The sequence below is a fragment of the Apaloderma vittatum genome, unplaced genomic scaffold (genome assembly GCF_000703405.1).
Source record: "Apaloderma vittatum isolate BGI_N311 unplaced genomic scaffold, ASM70340v1 scaffold17012, whole genome shotgun sequence".
Taxonomy (NCBI): Eukaryota; Metazoa; Chordata; class Aves; order Trogoniformes; family Trogonidae; genus Apaloderma; species Apaloderma vittatum.
This window is the reverse complement of record NW_009702072.1, coordinates 64,592-92,526: the sequence shown is the minus strand read 5'-3', so window position 1 is coordinate 92,526 and position 27,935 is coordinate 64,592. Positions and strand designations below refer to the sequence as shown.

General features: G+C 39.8%; 1 protein-coding gene across 1 annotated transcript in view; it reads left to right on the top strand.

Moving 5' to 3' along the window:
• Positions 1–4,240: 4,240 nt before the first annotated feature.
• Positions 4,241–27,935, top strand: part of LOC104281417 (ethanolaminephosphotransferase 1-like) — a gene marked incomplete at its 5' end in the record, with an annotated part of 25,888 nt that continues 2,193 nt past the window's right edge. Inside the window, 5 exon segments of the mRNA XM_009879403.1 lie at positions 4,241–4,293; positions 4,296–4,568; positions 11,329–11,437; positions 21,881–21,929; positions 24,066–24,246. Of these exon segments, the coding sequence (XP_009877705.1) occupies positions 4,241–4,293; positions 4,296–4,568; positions 11,329–11,437; positions 21,881–21,929; positions 24,066–24,246 (665 nt within the window).

The window sequence follows — 27,935 nt, the reverse complement described above, 5'->3', positions numbered from 1 at the left end:
TGCTTGAAAATTCAAATTATTTTAGTGGAGCAATGGGAATCATTACAAAGCAGCAGTCATTGCTGTTGTGTTTCATAAAAATTTTGGCCCCAAATGATGACATTCTGAGAAGCTCCGCAGCACCAGCATTAGCAGAGAGTTCTTTCAAAGATAGGGAAAATAAAAGGCAAAGCACAGAAAATGGACAATTGTATTTGAAACTGTTAGGCACTTTGGTGCTTATGGTGCTTATGTGAGGAGAGATAGTACAAACGTGGTTACAGGCCTGAGCTTCTTATGGAGATGAAATATAATTTCTTTTTTCTTTCCTGTTGCTGTTTTTATCATTTTCAGTTTCACATTCCATTTTTACTTTTATTATCATACCTTGACTGTATTTTTAGGTGCATTCCACCTTACCTTGAAGTGATGTGAAGACATAGACCTGAACTAATGTAGATCTGGGAGTGAAATCCACGTTAGCATGTCTTTTTTGCTTTCTCTTCCAAAGCTAACCCGCTTCAAACTAGTCTCTACACAGCGTGGTGCAACAGAGTTAATTTGGGGAGAGACTCAAGGTAGCACATTTAAACGGGCTGCACTGTGCTGTGTAAATGTACCCTCCCTTTGGAGATGGCTTTTATAAAGTCCTGCATTGCAGAGCGTAGCCATACATTTGTGAGCCATACTTGAGATACCAAGGCTAGATATAAACGTGCTCTAGATGTGCGCTTCAGTGTTGTATAAAGATGCTGACCACTTTTGATGTCAGATCCATGAATGTAGAACTATCTGGATTAAGCTGGAGGTGTCTCTTTGTGCACACATCTCCCTCTGCATTGTCAGGGCCTTGGCATACCTATTCAAGTGGTGAGTTTGTGCCGGAAGAGTTTTATCCGGAATTTCTTTGTGTTTGTGCCATAAAAATCACTAGGACGACTGTCCCTTGAAGCTGACTACCAGTCAGATTTTTCTAACAGCTTTCTGTAATCTTTAGCAGAAGCAGCAGTTTCTTCTGTGAAGACCATTCTTTATGGAATTGTATGGAGTTTAATGAAGTTGTATTGTTTCATAAATAGGAATTACATATTGGAGCTGTTAGTGTGTGACACCCCAGAAAGCTCATTGGGAATTCAGCTTCTGAGAATTCTTAATGCAGATGTTATTTGCCAGTGAGGCCTATAGTTTGTAATACTTGGAAGACAATTAAATATAATGTTGACAGTCAAAGCAATAATGAACTTATGTATATGTAGATTTTTATGTCTGCTGTCCAAGCCACTTCATGAAATATTTTGTCTCAAATTTCATTCTGCATGGCCAAAGCTTTCTCTTTGGAAGTCTGCAAAGAGCCATACTGAGCAAATATGCACCTTTATTCTCTCTCAGCTTCTTTTAAATGACACAGTTACTCTCTCCAATTTCCCTCACATATGGCTCCTTTTTCTCCCTTTGTTAAGGTGGTTTTGTATCTTTTCCCTTACGATAAAATGGAATGCTCTTTGCTGTTATTTTGAATTCCACTACTTAAAAGTTATATAAACTTTAATAAAACTGAAGATTTATGAACATTTGTGAAAGAAAATCTTAATATAAGAATTCTAAATCAATGGAATTGTGGGACAGTGTGTATCCATTGTTGAACATACACGATTGTTAGCATGAATAACTTCAAACTGAATCCTAAAACAGGAAATATATTCAGTCTCTTAAAAAGCTAGTGAAACCATATGGAAAATGTGGATAAAGATTTGTGAAAACACAATTTTATGTATGTGTTATACAGTTCCTGTGTTTTTCTCCATGCCTATTGTAATTAGAAGTACTGTATTTCATGACACTATTATAAACCTCTTTTAGTAAAACTAAAGTTCCTGCAAAATGAAACCACTCTTTCACTGATGTACATATTTTAACATCTAATGTGAATATCTTTCATGACAACCTAAAATAATTCGTGGACAAATCTTCTATCATTCTCATTTTAAAAAATATTACTCCTATAACTGAATTGTGTCTGATTTGGGATAGATGCCCTTGAAATATAAAAGACCATAGACTGTTTAGGGATGTTTACATACCTATTTGCTAATTACTTTCCAGAAGCAACCTTTAACAGACTAAAGTTAAATTTCTACTTTTAAAGCAACACTATTCAAGCAACCTCAAGCTTATACAATTTTCTTCTGCACATTTCAGTAAGATGCCAACAAGTCAGTGGTAATGTCAGTGGAGAGAGACTGCAGCTCAAGAAGGGGTCACGCCGTATTTGAAATCCTCTATGAGATGTGTGATTTTTAGAGTTCTGAGAACTGTCTCGAGAGATTTGTATTTGAGCAGAGGATATCTCACAGCTGTTTAGGTATTACAATAGGGAAATAGTATAAAAACTGTACAAAATGAAATCCCATGTTTTCCTGGTTTAGATCCCTGAAGTATATTTACATTAAACAAAACTCAGAGTACTGCCAAACAGTCTGGAGAAGTAAGTAGCATATGATCTATAGGAGCTGTAGCGTCTTTGGTCTCACTCTGCTGAGTTATATCTATAATCAGTTTTGGATTACTAATGTTATCAATAGCTAATAATTGTTAGCTCTAATACCTTCCAAGTAACATTAAAAAGTTCTCCATGTTATTTTGAGATTCCGGATAACAGCAAGTAACCTGTAAGGTTACTTAAGGTTTCTTAGGAGATTCATCCTGTATGTTTATACTTACATTTAAGGGTATTTCTAAGAAGAAAATACTTCTATTTCTCACCAGCACAGTCTCAGGGAAGAGGCTAAGGGTGTGATTTGACAGTACAACTAAGAAAGGTTACAGCTGCTGTATCCCCTTTCTTCTCCCTCCTGCATTCACCACCCCTCCGTTGTGCCATCTCCCTTGCTTTTTGTACCATTCACAGAGCCAGTTCTCTTTGGTGACCCAGACGAAAACGCAACGTTTCCTGTCTTTCTACCAGCTGAGCAGGACGCAGGTCCTCTCCTGTTCAACAGCAATCAACTCTCATATTGACTCAAACCATGTTGTCCAATTACACCCTCAGAGTGAGATCCAGTACAGTTTTTGGGCATCTTCCAGGCACTTAAGTATTAAAAGTGATGAACACATAACTCACTTTAACGATAAGGTATTCTTGGAATCATAGAATCATTTACATTGGAGAAGAGCTTTAAGATCATTGAGTCCAACCGTTAATCTAACACCACTAGATCTGCCACTAGACCATGTCCCTAAATGCCACATCTATACATCTTCTAAATACCTACAGAGGTGGTGAAGCAACCACTGCCCTGGGCAGCCTGCTCCAGTGCTTGACAACCCTTTTGGGGAAGGAATTTTTCCTGATATCCATTCTAAACCTCCCCTGGTGCAATTTGAGACCAGTTCCTCTGTTCCTATTGCTAGTTGCTTGGAAGAAGAGACTCATCCCCAACTCACACCGTCCTTTCAGGTACTTGTAGAGAACGATAAGGTCTCCCCTCAGCCTCCTTTTCTACAGGCTAAACACCCCCCGTTCCCTCAGCTGCTCCTCATAAAACTTTTTCTCAAGTCCTTTCACCAGCTTCATTACCCTTCTTTGGACATGCTTCAGCACATCCATATTGTTCTTGTCGTGAGGGGCCCAAAACTGAACCCGGGATTCAAGGTGCAGCCTCACCAGTGCTGAGTACAGAGGGACAAACACTTCACTGGTCCTACTAGCCACATGATTTCTGCTATGGGCCAGGATGCTTTTGGCCTTCTTGGCCACCTGGGTACACTGCTGGCACTTGTATCCTAAGATTTCGCCTGAAAAACTTTAAACTATCTTATGTAGGCACGGACACAAATTTTGTGAAATCTACTCCTTGAAGCTGCCGCATAATGGTTAGTCATTGAGGCATTTACCATCAGGCAACATAAATGCCTTAGTGAATCTACCCCACAAGCGGTCTGAAGTCTCAGGGTCCACAACACCAATGGATGGGTGAGAAGCCCCGGGGACCTTTTCCAGCACTTGCATTGAGAAACTGATTGCAGGGACTGGCATAAAAGTGTTTAAAGACCACTAGACCAATGTCTTTCTAAAGCTTTTAAGGAATGTGGCATTTAGTTTACAAGCTGAGGTGAGGGAAAAAATAAAGACTCGATAAGTGAAGCAAATATTTTATGAGCAATCCTATCATGTTGGTGTTGAAGGGACTGCTGTTCTGCGATTTGCTGTTGGCATGTTTTTTTCCCATGTTATATATGCAGTAGTGAAGTGTCTGTGAAGAAATCTACTCTTTGTTGTGCTCTAATTCTTTATTTCTTTTCCTTTCCCAATCCTTCTAGACTCCATAGATGGGAAACATGCTCGAAGGACTCAGTCCAGTACTCCTTTGGGAGAATTATTTGACCATGGGCTGGATAGCTGGGCTACCTCCATTTTTGTGCTTTCTTTTTTTTCTGTCTGTTCCCGTGACAATGGGAAGACTGGAGTTTCTGTATATACAATGTATATATATTTAAGCATTGTCTTGTTTAACTTTATGTGTTCACACTGGGAGAAGTACAACACAGGAGTTCTTTTTCTTCCTTGGGGATATGATATAAGCCAAGTGGTAAGTATATATTGTTCCTGTTTTGGTTTTATGTTTTTAACAATGTTAGTGTTTTCATAATATTACAGAAATAACAAAATAGAGCTCAAGGCAAATATATTTGGCCAAGATTTTGAATGTGAAATAGCATAACTCTAATAGTAATTCAGAAATATTTCCTGGATTTGCAAAGAAGGGATGCTCTTGAGCAAGTTGTCAGGATCAGAGATTAATTGCCTTGCAGGAAAAAAAAAAGCTTGCAGCAAGCCTAGCAGTCAGATAGTGCCCATGAAAATGTCATTTAACTGCATTTGATTTGTGGCATTAGCAGAAACTACTGTGCTATCTGAAGCCATAGGCATTTTTCCCACCAACACTAGTTTCTGAGGTGTGATGTGATTTATTCCAAGTAGTATTTATTAACAGTAATTACACAGTTATACAATACTAGGCCTTCTCAGTTCTACCACCTCTTACATTAAATGTGGTAACGGAAATAGCATTATACTTATACAACTACCATTAACTGTTGTCAAGTGAGTTTTACTCTTAAGAAAAAGTTGAAGTCATACCATTAGAGGTTTTCTCTCCGGGAATCGTGTTCACTAACATGGATTACGTGTCAACCCACAGCCAGTTCCCAGCTGGGTTCTTGACTGGCTTACAGCCCTACCCCGAGGTGGACCTCTTCAGAAACATTCCCAGGGCACCACAGTGAGTGGTGGCCTCAGTGAACAAATGAGTAGCAGCAGTAATAAACTCATTACACTGCCAAGGACCCAGTGCTGGGATTTCTGGCCTGGCTTATCTGTTTCTTAGATAGCCAGGCTCTTGCAGCCTGAAGAACACAGTCCCAGTCTTCTGAGCTTCCTGTCACAGGCATGAGATGAAAGTTACAGCCCAATATATGTAATTATAAAGAAGTTTGACAGATATTCAAATATGTGTTTTAATGGAAATATGGTACTTGAATTAATGGCTGCACATGTATTGTTGTAAACATAATCAGAATCCAGTGGTTTGAGAACAACTCAGATGTGGTGGTCCAGCTGTGATGCATCTGTTTCATCCCCTAGAAAATAAGTTCTGGGAGAAGAAGTTGGCTCAGGACTAAGACATTAGGCAGCCAGCTGGTCTGCAAGTTTCAGCCATGTCTGAGTAAGGCTTCTTAGTGAAGTTCTTCCAGCAGGAGCAGAATAGCTATGAGCAACCAATTTCACTTGTTACTCAGATGATCGGTGTAGGTATGCATGTGGAGATTTAGAAAGCTCTTTTGGGTTGCTGTAACATTTGAATTGTATTAGTGGTTGAATGGAGTGGGCATCAACTAGGAGAGCAGTACTGTTAAATCTCAGTGCCTTTTGGTGAGCTATGCTTCTGTCAGTGCCTTCCCATCTGGGAAATAATGGTAATAACATTTCCCTGCCTGACAGATTTGTGGTGAGATTGAATTTCAGTACAGTTTGTAAACTCCTTTGATTAACTTGAATGTAAAGTGTTAACAAGTGCTATTTCCTGTTCCCCTCTGATGCTGAGTTGCTGTCCTGCATGCTGGCTTTCTAGTAACTTCTGTGATGATTTGCCTACAGTCAAAGATAAGCATATAATTGTAAGGATTTTTTGATGCTATATAGTGCAGTTATCGACAGTGGTGGGAGACTGTACTATTGAAAAGTCTGTATGTCAGTTTTCCCAGTTATAACAATTAGCTTTTGTAGCTGTGATTTTCTATGGACAGAGACAAGACAGGATTTGTAGATCAAGGTAGTGTTTTTTCCATTAGTCCAAACTACATTTCACACAAACACACCAGAAAATACATAATGTATTTTTTTCCAGCTGTACTAACTAGTCTAGTAAGAGGTCTTAATTCCCATGCAGACATGGCCTTGTTCTTCAGCGCATTTTGTATGCTCTGTGCGCTATTAAAGGTAGATCTTCATCTGTAGCTATTTGGAGGAGAGTATACTGAAGATCTTAGCAAATATCTGATGATGAGTAGGAAAGGTAATGTGGTTTTTTTTTCCCCACCACCTCTCTGCCAGATATTCCCACAGTCATGTTCAGAGGCAGAAGGTGTGAAAGCACTCACAGGCTGCTTTCAAACTGTTCCCGGGCATTTAATTCTCTCTTTCCTCCGTTGCATTCCGAACTGGATTGCTGCACGAATGTGCCTCTCTGCTCTGTCTTAAATAATTTCACTGACAACATGATGCCATTGCATTGGCATGTCAGACATTCAGGTGGTCTAGTACACTGCTTCTGCTTTTAGAATTGATGGTAGCCGGAGACTTTGAACCTCATTATCCCCACAAAGCTCAGGAAATACAGTAATTGATATAAGTGTACAAATAGATAACTATTAACCTTAATGAAAGCTTAACTGGCACGTAGCTCCCAGGACACTGCTGCTGAGTCAGCTCCACTGTATATAAACACAGACAGTCCGCTCACTGGCTCTGTGTTAATTGTGCTATAAAAAGAGCTGCTGTTTCTCATGAAAAAATACCTCATTATAATAGAGAAATTTGTGGGGCTTACGCAGATAATTTTTCTGCAGCTTGATGACTCATCAGAATCAGTAACCTAATTACAGTAGCTGGGCTGTAATTGGCACTCCAGTTAGCTTTGATTACAGCAGACAGCCATTTATACAAAACTGTGGTGTGTAAACTTGAAATGTGGCTGTATCATGTCTGAGAGATGCTCAGTCAGTGGTCTGTCATGTTTGTGGATCCAAAATCAAGGAGGAGGCATCTGCAGCCTCCTTCCTCCAGCACAAGGAGCCATCTCCTGCTGAGTCCTCTGTAGGCAGGAAGAGGTGCAGAGAGAAGAGCTTCTTTATACTGTAGCATGTAGGCAGTTTCTATACACTTTCAAGTACACACAAACACCCAGAAGTCATGGGCTGAAGAGAAGACTGAAGAAGAAAACTCCACCAAAGAAAGCTAATAACTGCAAATTAAGGTTTTTTTGGAGGAAAATAGACAAAGCTTTCCTGAGAAAGACTTCTGGCTGTATGTTAATTTTCACAGATGTCCTCTGGATTGTTTAAAATCTATTTTTCTCCTGAAAATTTTAATATTCCCCTAATAAAGTACTCCCCTAATGTTGCTTTTCATAAGCCACTGCAGTTGAGTTCGTAGTAGGGGAACAAACTCTTAATTTTTCCTTACTGTGATGCAGTGATACCTCTGCTTACCTCAGTGCTGCCTTAAGTGTAAAAGAGAGATATCCTTTATATTCTTAAATAAAAGTTTAAAGTTGAAAATAAGAGCTGCACGAGAGCTGGAATGACCCAGACAGTTCCACACTCTTCCCCCTCACTCTTCCCAGCCAAGAGAGCAAGCTGGAAAAAAGCACAAAAGCACAAGTAGCCACTGTGAAAGGCAGCAGCTAGCTCTCTCTGGCCCTGCCCTAGCCCTCTAAGGAAAAGATGACCAGGAATCCTATATACAGACGTGCCTGAAGGCATGGAGGGTTGGGCTGTGAGCCCCAGGTTTTTGGTTTGAGATGCTTTCCCACCAGGTTCTGCCCAGTGGCTTTGGTCTGTTCCACCGGGGCTCTTGGGGAGAACACTCTGCTGTCCTTGAAACTCCAAATAAATGAAGTGTATGTTGCAGGTAGCAATTTAAACATTGTAGAACTTCATTTTCTCCTTCCTTTCAGTCAAAACAGGGTTTGGGGGTGTCATATACCACGTTTTCTTCTGAGAAGCAGTTTACAAAACTCACACTGAAGTAGGTTTCATATGTCCCTGTTCCCGGGAAGTACTGTGGCAGCCAGTGATTCACGAACTGGCAGAGAAATCCTGAGCAATGCAATTGTATATCACATCTTTAAAAAATTTCTGCCTGTTCTAAGGGATAAGAAAGAAGTCGCTATTAAAAAAAAAAAAAGAAGACACAGACGTGTCATTCTTTGGTCACGTTGTCAGGATTCAGAATCTTTTTTTTAGTTTACTTAAAAAGATAACTCACTTTCAGGGTTTTTCTGATTTGAAGTGTCTGTGGAAATCATAGCCTTTCTTGTCAAGAAATAATATTATTATTTAGCTCCAAAGGCAGGAGCTCACTGAAATTGTTGAAGTTAAAGAACGGGTAGCAGTGTGGAAGCAGTGCTGGACAGGCCATGGTGTCTGCTTCCAGCTGCCTCCTGACACAGCTGGAAACCAGACTCAGTACTTGGGGATCTGAGGGGAAACCCCAGAGTGTATCCGTGTGAAATTTAAACAGAAGAACCTGTGGTGCACAGGCTCTTTCTGCAGCAGATTTCTGCACCCAATTATGATTCTACTCAAACTATTATTGGTTGATTAATTGTCCACATGCCTTTAGCTGTTTACCTGTCATATACTGCATCCCTAAATGCAAAATGACCTTTTAAAGGCATATAAAATCCTATTTTTATAGGTTAAATTTGCCACCTTTATTTATTGAAAGAAAAAGATACTGAGAAAAAGATTAAAATGGAAAAGTTACATATTATGCCGAAGCTAACTCTTGTGACTGGTAGGAAATTGTAAATTTTTACTTTTTTAGGCAAGCACCATATTTATTTCAAAGGAAAAAAGTAACCTCGTATTTTGAATTACTTTGCTCTCTGCGTGTTCGGTTTGAGTACTGTGTTAATGAAAATTATTTCAACACATGAATAATTAATGCTATTGGAGTATGCTAATGAAATTCAATATTAAAGTAAAATGATTGAGTTTTTGTAGAACCCTTAAGAATTTTAAAGCACAGCCAGTAGATTTAAAAAAAAAGGAGAACTTGTGTAGTGTATCATACAGCATACTCTCTTTGTAAAATAGAAATGGTAAATCATGGGGGGGGGAAGTATGTACATACATACAGTGTAGAATTTTAATCACAAAACTTGCAGTAGTGGAAAGGCATGAAAGAGTATTTTAGAGAACAATTAAAGGCCTAGAAGCTAGGAGATTTTGAGGAGTTATACTGCCTTATGGTTATAAAGAATTCTCTCAATGCCACATTAATGAAGTAATATTTTGATTTTACAGGGGGAGAAGGGTGACTGTTGTGATTTACAAAGCTGTGACAACATAGCGAGCCACTGCTCAGAAGCCAACTGCCCTGCTGCTCAGCCATAGGCTGCCATGTCAAAGGGCCTACAAATTAACACCATGCCAGATTTTTGTCTACACTAAGTACTATTGCCTCCTTACAGATAAGGCCTTGGAAACCAAAAATTTGCCTGGTCAGATGCTGCAGTGAGTTGAAATCCAAGTCTACATATGCATCTGACACTAACACGCTGTATGGGTCCTTACTTGTGTTACTTAATTTGGGCTTCTCATTTTACAGAAGGTTAAAATTATTTTTACTTGCTAAAGACTAGATTTACATCTGAAAAGTACTAAAGCGGATCAATGCCGGAGATGAATAAAAGTTGGCTGTCTTTTTCTTAGGGAGGATTATTCAGTTGTGCTTAGGAACACCGCTGTATATTTTAATAATTTTGATTTTTGCCAGCAGTGCCTTTAAAAACAGTCACAGGTTTACACAGCTGATTATCAGACTTAGCTTTTGTCTAATAATTTTGATGATCTTCAGTTTTTGCTAGTATGGCTTAACTCAAGGGACAGCCGTTTTCTCACCCTTCCAGCCTTCTAAAGGAGATCTTTGGGTCAGCCTCAGTGATGTCATAGTTATTCTCACTGATTTCAGTAAAATCAGCATCTCAGTCATGAGTCTTTAAAAAATAGCACACTGACATTTGAAGCAGAAGAGTATTTTTTCATACATAACAAATAAGAGGCAATTTCAACCTGTGAGTGCTGCATCACCAAATCCCAGGGCAGGGGATTCCCCAGATAGAGCCCATTGCACCGATGGTCCTGTTCCTGCAGGTCTGCTGACATCCCACAGTGATACTTGGGACTGTGCTGCTGAAAGTGCTGGCTCTATTAATGGATAATACTGGAGTTCCTCTTCTGTCACCCGACAGGAAAAGTCTATTCAGAACTCAACGTGTGAGGGTAAATTCAGGCTTCGTCAAACCCACTTGGAGTTTTGCTATCAACTTTGATGGGGCCAGGAGTCCACCCTCCATGTCTTATGGATAGTATAATGCAACTTCTTCACAAAGACAGATGTTAGCTCTGTTGTGATCGGTGGCAAAACCTGGTATACACATTCTTCATTTAGACGAGAATTTGCCTCACTGTCTTCAATGGGCCAAGCTGAAACTCTTGTAACTAGTTCCTGCTTTTGTCTGTTGCAGATCTATTGTGCTACTTGTTCTTGCTGAGGCAATTCAGACATCCAAATCTGCACTGCCACGCTCAAGCAAGGATCTTAACGAGCTGCATAGTCATAGGGCAAGAATCTTAAATTTAGATCCATTCAACTGATTTTTTTTTTAATTATTATTTCAGGTGAGCGTAGATTTCCACCACCCCAGTTATTCTGCTATGATCAGTTCAGTCTGTATGCAAGTACAAGAAGGTGCTTGTGCAGTGGGGAGAGCTAGCATTAAGGGCTTTAGAAATCGGGTGTTCTGAAAAGGTAAGTCAGTAGTACTTACAGATGCACACATTAGCAGGGGAGCTGCTTGCTTACCGTATTTCCTACATTTTTAGTAATTTTGTTGGTGACCCTGGAAGCTGCTTCACTGCTTATAAGTAACTGTTTTGGGATGGCAGCATAAGGTCCTATAAAGTGGAGGAAAGAGGAAAATAACAGAGTTTTTAACTTATAAGTGAAATTCTGTGCCTTTAGAAGTAAAGGATTGAAAATACGTTATCCTTTTTCTATAGGTATTAATAGCAGCATATCTGCTTACCGGTGCTCTTGGTGTGGAAGTCTGGCAGAAGCCTTTCCTGTTTGGTTATTACATTACAGATGCATTAGTAATCTTGCTTATAGGTAAGTGTCCAGATTCATACAAAGCTGTACTGCTTTCTAATTATTTTGGTTAGACATTTTTTGTATTACCTTCATATTTTTTTTATTTCTTTTGTGTCAGCTAGTCCTTTGGACTACTTATACTGGAAAACTTAAAGTATATAATTTTGGAAACATTTGTCCTCATTAAATTACTCCCTGTTGCACACAAATAATACAGAAGATATTCTTTATCTGCATGTGCAGTTCAATGCAGTGTGCTTGAGGGCTGGCTCTCAAAGTCTCAGGGATTCCTTCTGTCACTCAGGTAAAATGTTGTATGTATTTACATATATTATAAGTTTAATATTGTAGCCTGCAGCACATTCTGCTCCAAAACATTATGGATAGAAGTAATAAAGGCATTATTTAAATAATATTAGGAGGCACAACTGTAAATCTAAAGAAGACCCAGGTGGTTTCTAAGCACTTCTTTAGAATTACTTTTCAAACAGAAGTGATACATTTTTCATGCACAGCAATAGCCTACTTGCTCATTATTTGATACTGTCAGTGTAGTTTGAAATAAGCATTGAATGCTTTTCGACTGCTCTAGCTAGACTGAGAACAAGAGCAGTTACATTTTAATGAGGTACAAACATTGTAGTCTTAGCTAAAAATGTGTGCAAGCAAAATGGCTTTGATGTGTTGCTTGGAAGATGAAGAAATTAGCATATAAATGTTAGGGATTTTTACATGAGCATGCAAATGGTGAGAATAGGGCACCAAAAAATCTGTTTAACACTGACAGTCTGGACATAAATCCCAAAAAACATCTTCAGTCCTTGAGCCTGATGGAGGACTTGGATATAGCTGGTTACCCACTGCTGGCTCTGAGCATTTTGAGGGGGACTTTTGAATCCATTGCATTGACAAGTGCTCTCACCACCCTTTCCCACTGGTGAGATCTTCAGCAGGTACCACCTCCAGCCTCAGCCGTGCTTTCCAGAATTCCCAAAATGGAAAGGACCTTATGTTTGGGCTGTGCTTTCTAATGAGCTACGTGTTCAAGGATATGGTTTTGACAATCATGGAATGGTTTGGGTTGGAAGGGACATAGCGTTTTACCTAGAGCATGAAACTGACTCTGTGTGACCAAGATTATACAATCTTCTTGTCAGGTCTGTTTGAGGCACTCAGAGAAAAAGAAAGAAGGGGAGAAAATAGCAGTTAAGTTACTGAGCATGACAGAGGTGCAGCTGTAAGCTGTTCTCTGGTGGCTGGCAGGGCACTGAGGGATAGGGGGTGATTTGTGATTTCAAAGGAGCACTGTGAGTCCAGGAGAGATGGATGGTGGCTCATCCAGAAGCCACAGATTAGGCCTGTATTGGTGTCAGGGACAGGCAGGGGCTGCTTCACTGAATGCACTCATTCTGTGTTGCACACATCGCTGCTTCTGTTCCTCACACTAAGACCCGTGGCAGCCCCTTCAGCCCTGGTGGCTTCGCTTGTGCTTGGGAAGCCATGAGTGAGGGTTTAATTCAAACTGTTCAACATTTAGGAAAGTTGGTGGTAAGGAAGCATGTCAATGTCATCACATATGCAGAAGCAAGAGTCCTTCATAAACTACCAAAACCAGCTGCAAAGCAAGGTTTGATGGACTGTTCCATCAGCATTAGAAAGAGCTACTGCTTCTGTCTCATGTGGTACACTTGCATGAATGGATACATAAGCAGAGAACTGAGTATTTCTTCCATGGTTATCCCAATCAGAGTAGACATAAGAGCCAAAAGATTTCTTTAAAAACCTTGTCTCTTGCACACTATCCATAAGGCCATTAACAGGGCAACTTGTACAGCTTAATTATATTTAACTATGGATTTAAAGTATCCAAAAATTATCTTGGTTAACTCTATACTACAAAATCATCACGGTGTTTAAAAACAGACACTAAATTTAAGTATTAATCCTTCCACTGAGGAACATACTGATCCAGAAAGCACTACCATTTTTTACCACAGGTTTCAATCTCAGCTGAGCAATGGTGGTTAGGATGGTTGTGACTGGATAAATCTGTGTGCAGTGAATATGGATATATAAAGTTTTTGGAAGCTTGCAGTAAATTGCAGGACCCCGCTGTGACTGCAGATAAAGTATTGATCTAACCTACACCAAGAGCTGAGCAGCTGGGAAGATTAAATTATTCTCTCCCTTAGAAAGGCTGCAGCAAGTGTATCTTGCTCAGGCAGATAGATCCATTTGTATCAGAGAGCCCACTCTCTGGCACGCTCAGTTAAATTCCCGTGTGGCTAGTTAAAAAAAACAAAGCAATGTAGTGGGCCTCTGGTGCTTTTACTAGTTAGTTTCCCAGGACCTTGAGAGGAGCCATTAAACCATAACTGACTGTCCTTAACCATCTGATGGTATTTAGTAGTCACCAGTGGTCCCTTCTAACAATGAACCTGTAGCTGCTCCATCAATACTTGGCATTTGTTTTGTGCTTTTACTGTTGTGTACACAACAGGAATTCAGCTGCTGAGCTGTCACTTCTCCAAGATCAGCTGGGCTGTAGCTAGTGCCTTCTGTAGTGGGAAGACCCCCAGACAAGATGCAAAAGAGGAGTTTTTCAGTTATCTTTCTTGGAGTTTCTGGATGGGGGGAAAAAAAGAAAAAGAATAGCCTACATATAACCTAAGGATGAACTCTGCAAAAGCTTCCTCGGAGGAAGCTGTGGTATCACCAGGTGACACTCACTGGCTGAAAATAATGGAGTTTTTATCAGGTGCCAGAACACGCAAAGATATACATAAAAGTGCAGCGAGACCAGTGTTTAGATTAGATGTTTCAAGAAAGCCCCAAGAGAGAGCTTTATGTGTGTTCCTGGGAACTGTCTAGCACACTGTGAACACCTGTAGGAAGGCCAAGTCTTGGACTGCTGAACAGTGACCTCAGAGGACTCCTCTGTGAGGCAGAGAAACTTCTGCATAGTATTTCAAGAGAACTGTTCAGTTACCCAGCAAACAGAAACCTGTAATTTTCACAGGCAGTGAGTGCAATTCCATCCTGCAGCTCCAAAACACAGACCTAGATGCACACGAAATAAACAAAGAAGGTTATTCTCCTGTTTCCAGAGTGTGTTGTCCTGGCTGCTAGACAGAAAGGCCTTTTCTCATCTAGCATGAAAGCAGCTAGACCTTTCTAAAGTTCTGTGCCTGTGTGCTCAGCTGGAACTAATGACTTCTGCTCTCAGCAAGACTCCTGTGGATGACACTCCAAACATGCTCTTGGGATTTAACCACAGTTGTCCCATAGCATTATCTGGTTAACTAGGGTCCCTTCAAAAGGTAGCACTGAGGCAAGAGACATCATTTATTTTAGGCCCTCCAGGGTATCCTGAATTCCTAGCATTCCCTGTCACTATGCCGTCAGGTTGAGAGCATTACAAAATATTTACAATACGTTTTAAAACAGTCAGTTCCCCACAAATGATGCTATAGACTTCATAAGAAGATTTGCACTGACAGGTAAACATCAGTAGTTCAGGGTGCAGCATTACTAATTGATGGTGGTTTCTGTCTCACATTACAGTTAAATGACCTGTAATAGGTGCATGTTCTGAATAAAGCATTTCCCATTCATGACACATTCATACTTGCTCTCTATGAGATAGATTTTATATCTAATGAAATTTGAGTTCATAGTGCAATCCTCTGCTCCCCGGAGACATTTCTATGTCTCTGTCTTTTACCTGACTGTTCATTTCTGTGCAACTTACTGGAAATTTTCTTCGGTCTATTGAAATTGTTCAAAATTGAGCAGAGGGCTCAGAAGTTATGGTGGGATGCACACAAACAAGCAAAGTGTTACCATGTCTGTTCCATTCCTTGAGAGGCCAGGTTGGAAAAATAACTCCTGGATGCAAGAAGATTCCTGCTCCTCCTCAGTATTAATTGCACCTGGAAGATTAGGCTTTGTCGTTGAAGGACCACTAAAGCATGGAGTGGATGTGTTGTGCTTCATCACTGTGTGGCACATGGGGCAGACAGTTACAATCCAGACATGGTAGTCCATTTGAGTCCACTCTATCTGTGTCCAGATCTGGCTACTGAAGCCTGTGGCAAAAATGACACAAATTTTCAATGTACTGGTTTGAACATGAAATGTGAGTGAAGTACGAACATCTGTCAGAGATCTGAAGCTTGAACTTTCTTTTAGAGATGGGGCCAAAGCATTCAGAATTTTTTCCTATGATGTGTATTGGACTGAGTTCTGTGTTGAATTTTGCAGTGTGTGTTCCTTGAGGTTCCCTTCTCTGAGCTACTTAAGTATATAAAATGAGTAAATAAAACACAATAGAAGCAAAAAACGAATGGTGAGACCAAGCCACAACATTTAAAACTTGCCAAGTATTCGAATTCTGTTGGGGTGGGAAAGCACAGTTATCCCTCTAAAACAATACCCCACCCTTATGCTGTGTCCTGTTTACTGTGTATTGAAGGAGGACACACAAGTCCTTGCAGTGGGAAATTATCCAGCAGCCTGCCTGTTTTTCAGTGTCAGAAAATGTTTCAGAGACCATGGTCAAATTGTAAACTGTTTCTGCCTCATGGAGAAGTCATTCTGGAGTGATTTCCTATAGTTTCCATTGCAAAGTGGCTGATGGTTCTGCCTTACTGATGGGTAGTTGAGTGATTAAACATCAAGTATGTTTTCAAAATGTTACTGCTCTGACAGGCTTGGACTGGCCTTGTTTGAAAAGTGTGGTTAACAAGAGTTGGCTTCTACATGTCTGTCACCAATTTAACATTTATTAAGGCATTGTTGTGACAGATTGTACAAGATTTTGTTGGAGTAAAGGGTGTGAAATATTCACCTGTCACCCAACATATATATATATATATATATATAAAGCAGTTAAGTTCATGTTTAGAGTAACTCATCTGAATTGGTCAGAACAACAACCCAGAAACACAGAGCGCTGGAGGCGAAGCGGTGTCACGGAATGCTGATTACAATTGGGAATGGGTTCAGCGGTGTTAGCTGTGGAGAGTCATTTCATGGACAGTGGGAGCCTCAGAAGAAAGTCAAACAAGGGAGCTCACCTGGCAGAGTCCTTCTAGAAGGCAGCCTGGGATCTTCAAATAAAGGCAACATTTCTCTGGTGCTCGATTCTCGCTGTGCCCAGAAAAAGAGTAATGTGTACGTGCTCCGTGAGCAGAACTACATCCAAGAAACATCTCTACACCCATATACTAATTTCTCAGTCTGTACTAAATCCCTCCAAATGCTAATTGTTAGCTTACAGCTCCATTTGAGAGAGATGTATGCAGTATGTACTTCCTTAGATACTGAAAATAAGCTATAAAATTAACAAGCATGATAAATGCATCCCTTCACAATCTTAATACTCAAGAACTATCTTAGATGCTAAACATCGAAAGCGTACATCAACTTTGCACACAAAGGCAGTGCTCATGTTTACACTGTGCTCTTAATCTCTGTAAAATCATTTCATACTGTGCAGATCTGTTTGGGTGTATTTGTCATCTGTCCTTAAACTGCTTAATGTATTCAGACTTTACAGGCTCAATTAAGTCTGAAAATTATATACTAATTGTCTAAGCTTTTTTTTTTTTTTTGCAATTACTAAGTGGTTCTAAATTTGTCATTTTACATAATAATAAACCATAATTTTATAGTTGGTGGACAGCTCAATATGCAATTATCTGTTTGCACAACCAATTAAAAGAGTTGTCTTCTCAAGATGTGCCTGAGAAAATCACACTGTTCCATAAAAAGCTGCTATTCTGGTTACAAGTGCTTCTGAATGTTTGCTTTTGATGAAGCTTGCTCCCAGGCACTGAACAATCTGCTAGACATTCAGGGTGTTAAGATATTTTCATTTGTCTAGCTGCAATAAATGTGGAAAAAATTTGGAAAAAACATGTGAAAAGTACGTAAAGATTTTTGCAAGCTAATATTGAGGCCTAAATATTTTTTATCTTTTTTCTTTTTGTCTGGTGGCTAAGAAAGATGAATATCTCTTTAAAGCAAGCATTGACTATCACTGATTAATAACCTAGAAATAGAAAGGCCAAGCAGTATCCTGAAGAAGACCACGGGCATGGGCAATTGAAGAGCAAGAGAGGAGGGTGATAATATTGTATTTGTAGGCTAAATGCACTACAGCTGCCTCTTATTAAAGAGATGATGTTTACTTAGCTTCTGTGATACACCCAGGAGAAGGTCTGCACAGACCTCTTTGCTGTCTCTCAGGTAAGAGGAATGCTCTGAGGAGACCTGGGGGGCGGCAGTCCAGCAGGGATGTGGAAGGGTACTTCCCTGAACATATTCCTACAGTTTCCAGCTTGGTGTTCACCTAAAATGACAACCTTGTATTGCACTGTCTGATTTTTGAACTTTTAATTATCAGGAAGAGCCATTTCTTAACAAATGGTATTTCAACACTTTTCTTAGGGAAGTTTAAGGATGTTTCACTTGTCAGGAATGTACTAACAAACGTGATTTATGATAGCGAAGGTGTGGAGAAGAGAAACAGCTAAAATAAACATTGTCCTTCCTTTGAAGTGGTATAATTTGTTTAAAATTAATGGTTTTGTGGTATTTACAGTTTGTGAAGTGTGGTGTATTCAGGAACCTGGCTGCCTGCTTTAGCCTTTCTACCCTTGTCCAACCACCAGCGTGAAGCTCTCCTGTTGGTTACTGAAATAGCATTTTCTAGAGCGGGCAGTGGTGTCAGCAGTTTGCTTCTGGCTCTGCCCTCTCCCTCTCTACAATGAGCAAGTCTGTATTTTGCAGAAATGCCTAAATTAACTCCGACATGGCAGCCACACAAAGTAACTGCAACGTGTCACAGAAACAACCTGACTGTCTGCAGGTCTTCAGTAGTCTTCAAATTTAGTTACACGAGGGTTTAAGGTGCCCTCATATAACTAAACGTAAACACATTACTGGTAGTGTAGACTAACATAGGGAATAAATGTACCATGGTATCCATCACGTGCTAGCTTTTTTTTTTTTTTAAATTTGCTTGGCAATATCACACAATATCTTTCTGTTTTGGAATTGCATTTGAAAGCACCGAATAAAATCTAAAGTTGTCACTAAAATTGATGGGAATTATCTTTTTGATCCCTTTTATGCACACACACACACACACACACGCACACACGTGTGTGTATGTATCTATATATGCACGTCTGTGTGTGTGTATCTATATATATTTGGAAAGCAAGATACTGCCTTTATAAATCTAAAGTTGTCACTAAAATTGATGGGAATTATCTTTTTGATCCCTTTTATGCACACACACACACACACACGCACACACGTGTGTGTATGTATCTATATATGCACGTCTGTGTGTGTGTGTATCTATGTGTTTATGTGTGTGTGTATATATATATATTTGGAAAGCAAGATAATGCCTTTATTTTCCTACATTTTTCTAATGCTGAATTCTGGAATACATTGGTTTGGGGGCTTTGTTTGTTTTTTTTTTAGTTTTTTGAGGTTTATTTATTTATTTTTTTTAATATGGACAAAATAATTCCTGATAAAGAGCTTTGCAAATGCTTATTTCTCTGAGAAGGGACTCAAAATAGTGCAGGGCAGAGGACTGACCATTAGGATTGTACCATAAATCTGAGGATTTGGGCTTGATATCTTCAGCCTAGTGTGACACAAGGATTCCCTGTGCCACCCATCTGTGCTTTAGTATTTCTGCTTTTAAAACAGGCCTGTATTCTTACAGTTGGCTCTCAGAATTTTAATGAGCTGGAAAATGGGGGAAAATATTAAAGCAGAAATTAAAAAAATACTGAAAGAACAGTAATGCTACTCATAAGACTTGAAGATCTCTTTTCTGTAATGTGTTAAAAATGTCTAATGTGCTAAACTTGATTTTTTTTAATTATTATAAACAAAAATATGTGCACTTAGGATATTAAAAATAAAAAAAGCTCTATCATCGTCCCTTGGGCAGTGCCTGGGTGGCTGAGTGCCAAAGAGACAGCAGTGGGTTTGCTTTCCAGGCTGCACCTTTTGTTCCCCAGACCAGCAGGGAATGGCAGCAATGCGGAAGCAGCAGTTTAGCTCCTGGGCACAAAGGGATCCTTAATGCCAATTAAAAAGCAGGCTTAATGAGTACCAAAAGCAGCCCCCGAGCCAGGCCTCCTTAGCTTTAAAAAAAAAAAAAAGAAAAAAAAAAAAAAAAAAAGGGGAAAGAAAAAAGAAAATCAACTTTACAGCTTGTAGCTGGTGTGTAGTTTTCGTTGAATATCCCCAGATGAACTAGCTCAAATTTTTTTTTCATCCTTCTCTCTCACTCTGCTGAAAGCGAAACCTTATGAAAACACAGGGGAGTAACTGGTGGAACTGCCCCATTTGGAAAGTGGCTTTTAGCTAGCTGGGGGATTGTTTGTGGTCAGCATGTTATTTCTAACTAAAATGGCACTTCATAAAAATAACAAATTGTTGGCAACCATTGCTCTTTGAATTCTATTTCTAGTTCTAGTCTCTATTTCTGTTCCTCTCGGTTGCTTTTCTCCTAACAAATCAAACTTCAGGATTGCAGCAGGAAATTTAGATTTAACCTCAAGAGTCAATGTTTTGTCTCATGTCTGCTCTAATGCGATACAGATGTTGGAACTGCTGTACGTAACTCAAGATTTTATTGAACTAGCCCTCCCTGCCTAATAGAAAACATAGCTAACTGGAGTGCACATTAAACACAGATCACTCTGAAGGCACTAAGCTTGTGAATTTTAGAAATATATTTAGAGAATTCTTGGGATATTGCTTCAACTGCACATCCTTCAGCTGTTTGATACGGAGTTTCTGCCATGGTAAAGAGACAGAGCTCTTGATCTTACTTGTTTTAAATAGCAAAAGCAAGAAGTAAATACGTAAAAAAAATTGCAATATCTGAAATTATTTACAGACTGGATATTCTTTTTGTTCCAGTTCTTTGTTTCATCCTCTTTAAAAGATAACTAGAAAGACTGGTGAAATAGATCATCTATTGCATCCCCTTTTGCTTCTGTTTTCCAACAATTCCGATCTCCACCATTCTTGCTTTTTTTAGTTTTCCTTCCCTTGAGTTGCCACTGTGGCCAGACCGTGTGAAACACTTGGGTATGTCTTTGATGAGGACTGAACAGTAAACAGTGGCTTTTTTCAAGACTCTGCTATGCCATGTTAGCCCCAGTACAGAGTCAGCTGAAATTAGCTCTTTCCTCTATTAATCCTTATTTTTCCTTATTTCTATTAATTATTCCTAATAATGAGATTAAAGTTTGCTACTTTTCTTTACAAACCGTACACTGTGTTTCTTAAATGAGCTTTTTTTTTTTTTAAGGTAAAACCAGAAGGTTTACAGCATCAGAGTGCTTTGCTTGCCTATAACAAAATACAAAATATCTATTAATTTAGTGCACCAAAATCAATCCTCATGCCTTAAAATATAAAAGCTAGGCAGACATATGTTACTCAGAGCAATCTCCAAGCAGCAAAGAGACCAGGGAAAAGCCTTCAACACACAGAAAGCAGGGGAAGAATCTGAACCCAAACCGAAGAGCTCTGCAGGGAAACACAGAGATTAAAGTCTTAAATCTGTTTTCACCCACTTAGGCTGACTGATACTGTGGCTTTTTTGTTTAAACCTCACACTTCCACTTTTTGCCTGAGGTTTTTGACCCTTTGTTGGACCAATGTATTTTGGACATGGGTGTTAAGACAGGTAAGGTACGACTGGGTCTTCAGGCAGCTTGAGGGCAGCTGGGTTGGTGATACCAGCAGCAGCACAGACAGACGCAGCCTTAGCAAAGGGGAATTCCTTGTTCTTTGTTGTTTAAAGCTGAGCAACAGAAAGGTCATAGCTCTCTTAAACAAAAATATTGTAAAAACCCCTTACTCATTCAAATGATGGCAATATCGTGAAAATTCTTTTCAGCTATTGTATCAGCAAAGTGGATCATTAGTTGAACTGTGTATATTGAACTATAAACCTGTTATTTCCCCAGTAATGTGGGCAGCCCTATTCAAGGTTAATTGTTTTCATATTTTCCATTGGTGTTAGACTTGTATTTTTAACTAGGTAACCAAAGAGCAGCTCATGCAATATGGGGTGGTCTTTCTTGGGTCCAGCAGAAGAACTTGTACGACAAATAACTGATCCTACCTACTAGCTATATCAGAATTTTAAAAATCTTCCTGTTCTTGTCATTTATTATGCAAGAAAATATGGATCAGCAACTGTTTCTAGCAGCTAACTTTTGGAAAAATAGGGAAGTTTGGTTTTTGTTGCCTAAAGTCTCCAAATACAGTTCATATCCTGCAATGAGTACAAGAATACCGAGTCATTTTTAAAATAGCACACTAGCACTGTTATTATATGAGAAAACTCTGAGATCATCAGTGTACCAGGACTGTATATCATTACATATGAATCTTTTTCTCTTCCAGGCTTCAGTTTATTGCTTTCATTTCCACAGACACTATACAACATTCACAGGTAAGTTAATTAACCATAAATAAGTTCTATCCCTTCCTATTTAATTCTGTATATTTGCTTCCTCACTTGAGAACTAAATGTAATTCTTGGAGCAGCCTAGTTTCTTTCAGCCAGATGCTGTCCTCCTGATAATATAATAAAGGGGTTTTGTGGTCAGTTTTGAGTGTCCAAATGGATACTTTTCCATGTTTATAACTCCTTTCCCCTTCCTTTCACTTGCCATTCTCCAAGCGGTCTCACACTGGTCCTGCACAGTAAACTGATGAAAGCTCTGTAGTTACTGCATTTTATTTGCAGCCAAATGTGATTTGTAACTTCTGCCTGTGCCAGGTAAAGTCCTGTAGCTGATCGTCCTGCACTCCATGAAGTTCTTTGTTGTCTTCCAGATCCTTATGTAAAACTCTTCTCTGTATGAAGTCTGCAGATAATTGCCATCAGATACAGACTAGGCAGGTGGCAAGCTGTGATTACATCTAAGAGTTGGCTTGCTGCACCTAGGAATTCTGTACACGGCAGGTTTATACTCCTGTGGCCTATTTTTATTAATGCTGCCTGCCTTCCTCTAATGTGTGCTAGCTCGTTTCACTCAGCTGTCACATTAGGTCTCTCATGTCCCAAGTGTGCTTGAGGTTGGACTGTCACTGCTTGTCTTCAGGAATTAGTGGAAATTAACATTTAAATTTTGGAGAAGCTACAAGACAATAAGGCATCACTCCCACATAGCCTTTTTCATGTAGCAGTACTCGGTGTGGCTTATGAAAGCACAAATATTCCCAAGTTTGGGGCAGGAAGAAAGGAGAGTTGATGGATTTGGAGCAGGAAAGGCTGATGACCTGCAGAAAAGCTGAGCTTTGGGGCAAGGTGCTGGGAGCAGCAGTGGGAGTGGGCTGGAGACCAGTGGTGCAAGGGACTCTGGTTTAGGGAAGACTGGGAACAGGAGGACAGCACCTTGGGCATGTCAGTCCCTGGCAGTAGCATTTACGCTGCAGAACAATGAGTTTCTGCTTTCTTTTCTCTCATGTTAGGACTTTTGTTTAGTGTTTTCCTTTCCAACAAGGCATGTAACATGGTTTCTCTCAAGCCTTCCAGTGGGTTTATCATTCCTCTGAACAAGAAGAGCACAGTAATTTTAAGCATTCAGTCCTATTTGTTTGAAGGATGCATGAAGAATTTCCAGTCATCTCCCCTCTTTCTTCATCCTGCTGCCTGTTCTCAGTTGTTACTTTATCCAAAGAATATTCTTTTTTTTTGGAACAAGAAAGATATTTATTAGATTTTTGTCTAGATGTTTCTATAAATACAAATGTTCAGAGATTTTAAACAGGACACTTCCCACTACACTTCAAACACAGAATTGCTCTTCTGAACTATTGGTGTGAAGAAATGGTTTTAATGGTGGTGAACTTTAGTAAATTAAACCTTGTACTCCTTTTATAACATCTCATTGAGTTTTGTGTGAGTGAGAAGGACGCAAGATAGATGCAAAAACTATTGGTCTTACAGCTACCTTTTTCCTTGCTGACAGAAAATGCAGTTGTTTACTGCATTTAATAGTAATACCTTTAAAAGACAGCTTAAAATATCCAAGAAAACACAATGCATCATTGATTTTCCCTTTAGACTGTACTTTACCAATGGTACAGGATTGTCTAAGCAGCATCACCTCTAGCCCTAAACAACAGCACTGCCTGCCAGCCACGTGCTTGACACTGTTGTCTCTGAAAATGTGGGGTGTATTGGCTGAAGTAATTTCCTGCCTCATGGTAGAAATTTCATCCTCTAAAAAAAAAAATACACATTTTTTGAATTCACAGCAAGTCTGTGTGTTGCTTATTTGGATGACAGCTACAATAGTGTACTGCTGCTCACGTTTTGTAAGCCTAGAGTTCCATTGCCAGGCAATACTAAGTGGGTGAAGCTGACCAGAAGCTAAGTGAATAAACCAGTATGATTTTACCTCAGAAGTAACGGTTACTTGGGAGTCCTACAATTTGTCATAAAATGTCTGGGTAGCTAGCATATTTGCTAGCTAGTTGTGTTGCAAAATGAATTCTTGGGCTGAGTTCAGGCTAGAGTTGTGAAGAAATAGAGTGGATAAATTTCCTTACTCTGTAAAATAATTGTATTTATTTGCAGAGCACATTTAAAGAAAACACTGAAGAATGATTCTTTATATGAAGGACTCCTACCTCTTGTGTCACCTCTGTTGCTTTTCATTCTTCTTACAATCTGGGTGGTGTTATCTCCAGGCAACATATTAGCGAAGCAACCAAGATTGTTCTTGTGGATGGTTGGGGTTGCTTTCTCAAACGTTATTGTAAGTATGTTTGTGTTTGGTGGTATTACTTAGCGATAGCTGTCTATTTTTATGGGAATAAACAGAAGGGAACAGAAACTGTACCTAAAGCTTAGCAGAATCACACAGCTCTTCTGCCTCTGTGTTACGCTCTGTCTTATCAAAGTACACCACAGCTGGACTAGGGACACTTACAGTACTGCAATACCTACTCTAGCACAGCATACATTTTTATGAGGGTTCTTTTTTTTTTTCTTTTTTTTTCCTGAGAGTTTAGAAGAACCCTAGGGAGACTTTGCTTCCAGAAATATAACAGGTATTCCCCAGCATACAGGCAGAACTGCAGACTTACCTAGGTAAAAGAAAGATCAAATACAGGCACAGAATTTACCAGCAAGAGCAGGAGAGTTGCAGCCTTCCCCTGCTGTTGTGCCTGTCAGTGGGGTACACGCATTCCTGTATCCTACAGTTCAGCTCATCCCATATTTTCTTTTTGCTGTTCAAAATAAGGCTGTACCACTGAAAGCTTTTTTTTTTTTAGGGAAATAGGTGATTAGGCAAAGATGTGAAGAGATGCAAGGGTCTTGTGATGGCTGTCTGGCCATGGATTAGTTTCTCCTGTAGCGCATCACTGTGAGCAATTTCCTCCCTTTAATGCCTATGAGGCAACATAAACCTCGGTTACCTCGGTGAAGTAACAGCATGGGCAGCCAGACAGTAACACTGAGCCCTGTGGTTAACCCAGGGCTTTCTTCTCTGAGTGAGGCCCCTCTTCTTGCCAGGAGAGAGGCAAGGGAGCTGCAGCCAAGTAGAAAGGTGTTCCTTTATTTAATGCTTAAATACCCTAAAGGATAGTGACTGATGTCGTTTTAGGAAAATCGTCTCCAACACCATCTAAAACTGTGTCACTGAGCAGCCCTATGTCCAGTTCAAAAGGTGAAAGGCTTGAAGAGCCTTGTGTTGTGAGAGAGATATTTGAAAAAGCAGGATTTTAAAAAAAGAAAACATAAGCCCTCTAGGAATTTGCATTCAGGAATGGAAAAGAAATTGTAATTGTGGTGTTAGATGTATCTTAAAAATGCAGATTTCTGAGGGCCACAAATCAAAGAGTTCCGTCTTAAGGACTTAATCTCACAAAAGTTGGGTTATTTTCAGTTGTTTCAGAAGTCTTACTGTATGCATTTTTCATCACCTAATCTACCCCTTTCTTCTTAAAACAGAACAGTGTAAATTCCAAAATGAGAAATACAATTATTCCATACCAATCGGGAAAGTGCTTTCAGAGTTTGGCAGATGTCAGGTTCTGCACATTCATCTTGAACAGCCAAGAGCAACTGTGGCAGGATGCTTGCAGAAGTAAAATAGTAAGGCAGACGGGAAGTTTCTTTGCAGACTGCAGTTTATTAGACTTAGAGCGCAATGCATATTCTTCAGGCCTTGTTTTTTCTTGTACCAAAACATCTACTGCAGTGTTAGAGGCTCACATGAATTAAAAATACATGTGTGTTAGTGAAATCTTTAACATTTTAAAAGCAAGCATTAAAAATGTATGGGTGTTAGTTGGAATTTATAACATTTTAAAAATTAAAAGCAAGCCTGGATTTCCTTTCACCTCCTCTAGTCCCTTATCTGAGTAAAGCTTGTCATGGCAATACTTTTCTTTTCCATGATAGTCTGACACATTGGGTTGCTGTTATCTGTTCTGTAGACCACAAACTGCAGCCCATGTTTCTCTACCTGCCAGTATCTTGAACTTTTCATGCCTTTGACAACATATTTAGTTGTCCAGCAGAAACCCCTGGGCTAAACGCCCAGTCTCAAACCTGGCTTTGTAGCCGTGCAATGTCAAGATGAATAGGAAAGATGACGGCCTCCTGGGAGCAGACAGAAAGATGGGCCATTTCCAGCATTTTTGGCTTAACTAGGGGAAAAAAGCAAGGCCTAAAAAAAAGCAACTTGCTTATCTGTGAGAGGAAGATGTCTTTCTCCAGTCCCCAAGGACAGTATGTGACTGCCTATGGGTTGACCACCTCTCTTGTCGAGAAGCTCAGACCTTGCTTTGAGATTTACTTGTAGGGCAAGTCTCAGAAGTATCCAGGTTTGAGCAAATCCCCACAGAGCACAACTGTCAGAGCTCCTGCTTAGGAAGCCCTCAGAGGCACGTGTTTGAGTCCAGGAAGAGGGGGTGGAGAGGGTAAGTCCCGTGGAGGGGACCTTCAGCCATCACCATTAGCAGGAGCACAGTGGCCAACGTGGTGGCCGGCTGATGGGCATGGGCAGCTCAGACACAGAAGATGCTTCATGAGGAACCTCCCAGAGGCGGATGCTCAAACATGCTAAGGACCTACCTGGGGGCACAAACCACAGCTAATAGAGGTTTAAATTCAGCAGGGGCAGGGCAGCATTGCAAAGTGGATCCTGTGGCTGGTTTTGCCTCACTTGTAGTGGGAGTCAGTGCTTCAGGACTAAGGAGGAAAGGGAACTGAGGGAGGAGCGCAGAGCAGAGCCCCTTTTGTAGTCCTATGGTACACCGGAGGTGAATTCCTCAAAATACCAATAAGCAACCTGTATGAAAAATCGAGTACTCTACTTAAATGTGGTGTAATAAGGGCTTAAAACAACGTGAAATCTGACCTATTGGACAGGTGCAATTTTTCAGCCAGAAAAATTTTAGCATTGCTTTAGCAGTTTCTGATACTCTGTGGAATGATTCCCATAAAACTAGTGTTACAACACCAATAATGCATTGGTCAACACCAATAATGCATTGTAAGCAAAAATACTTACATTAGGTACAAATGCTTACTTCTTGCTTTATTGAAAGTTAATTATTTTTTCATGGTTTATTTTTGCATTCTTCAGCTTCCACAGCACAGATAGTAAAGCCAGTATTTTTTTCCCTGTGGTCAGACTACTGCTGCTGTCACAGGATTTCAGACACTGCACAGGGAATGGATTTTTCATTCTTCTGCTATTTTCAGGATACATAAAATCTATTTTTGACTACATTTAAGTTTTAATAGAAACTTTAAAAAAATATCTGTGCCTAAATTCCTTTTTTTTAAAAAAACCCCGAGTATAGTATATATGTGACACAGGTAAAACACTTAGGTGGGCTTAATGGGTTTTAAAAATCTGAACTTCAACTCATCATGTTTTAAGAACTGAGTAAAATTAAGCTTATTGCTTTCAGTTAAATTATACACCACATATTCATTTTTCTGCCATTCTGAGTGGGATCCCTTTCCCTGGGCCTCCAGATACATCTCCAGGGAGTCCACTGCTGTAGTTGAGCCAATATGATGGTGTTTTACTACATGAAGGAGGGCTAGAAAAAAAGCAGGATTTCAAAGTGTCATGACTTACCTTCCCTCCCTTCTATACAGTGAACAAGAATATATTTTTGTTATGCCATGTAATTAAAATAACACTCTCCCAGTGATTAAGTGGTGGCACATTTGATTTGAGATCACAACTTCATGAGCCTGTGTTGAAAGCATAAGGTGTCAAACAAACACCCCTTTTGCAAATATGTTCTTCGGCTTATAAAGCAAAGCATGTCATAGCATCACAGAACCAGAATCGTTTAGGTTGGAAAAGACCTTTAATGATTGAGTCCAACCATTACCTAGTAATGCCAAGTCCACCACTAAACCATGTCCCTGAGCACCACATCTTCATGTCTTTCAAATACCTCTAGGGAACGAATC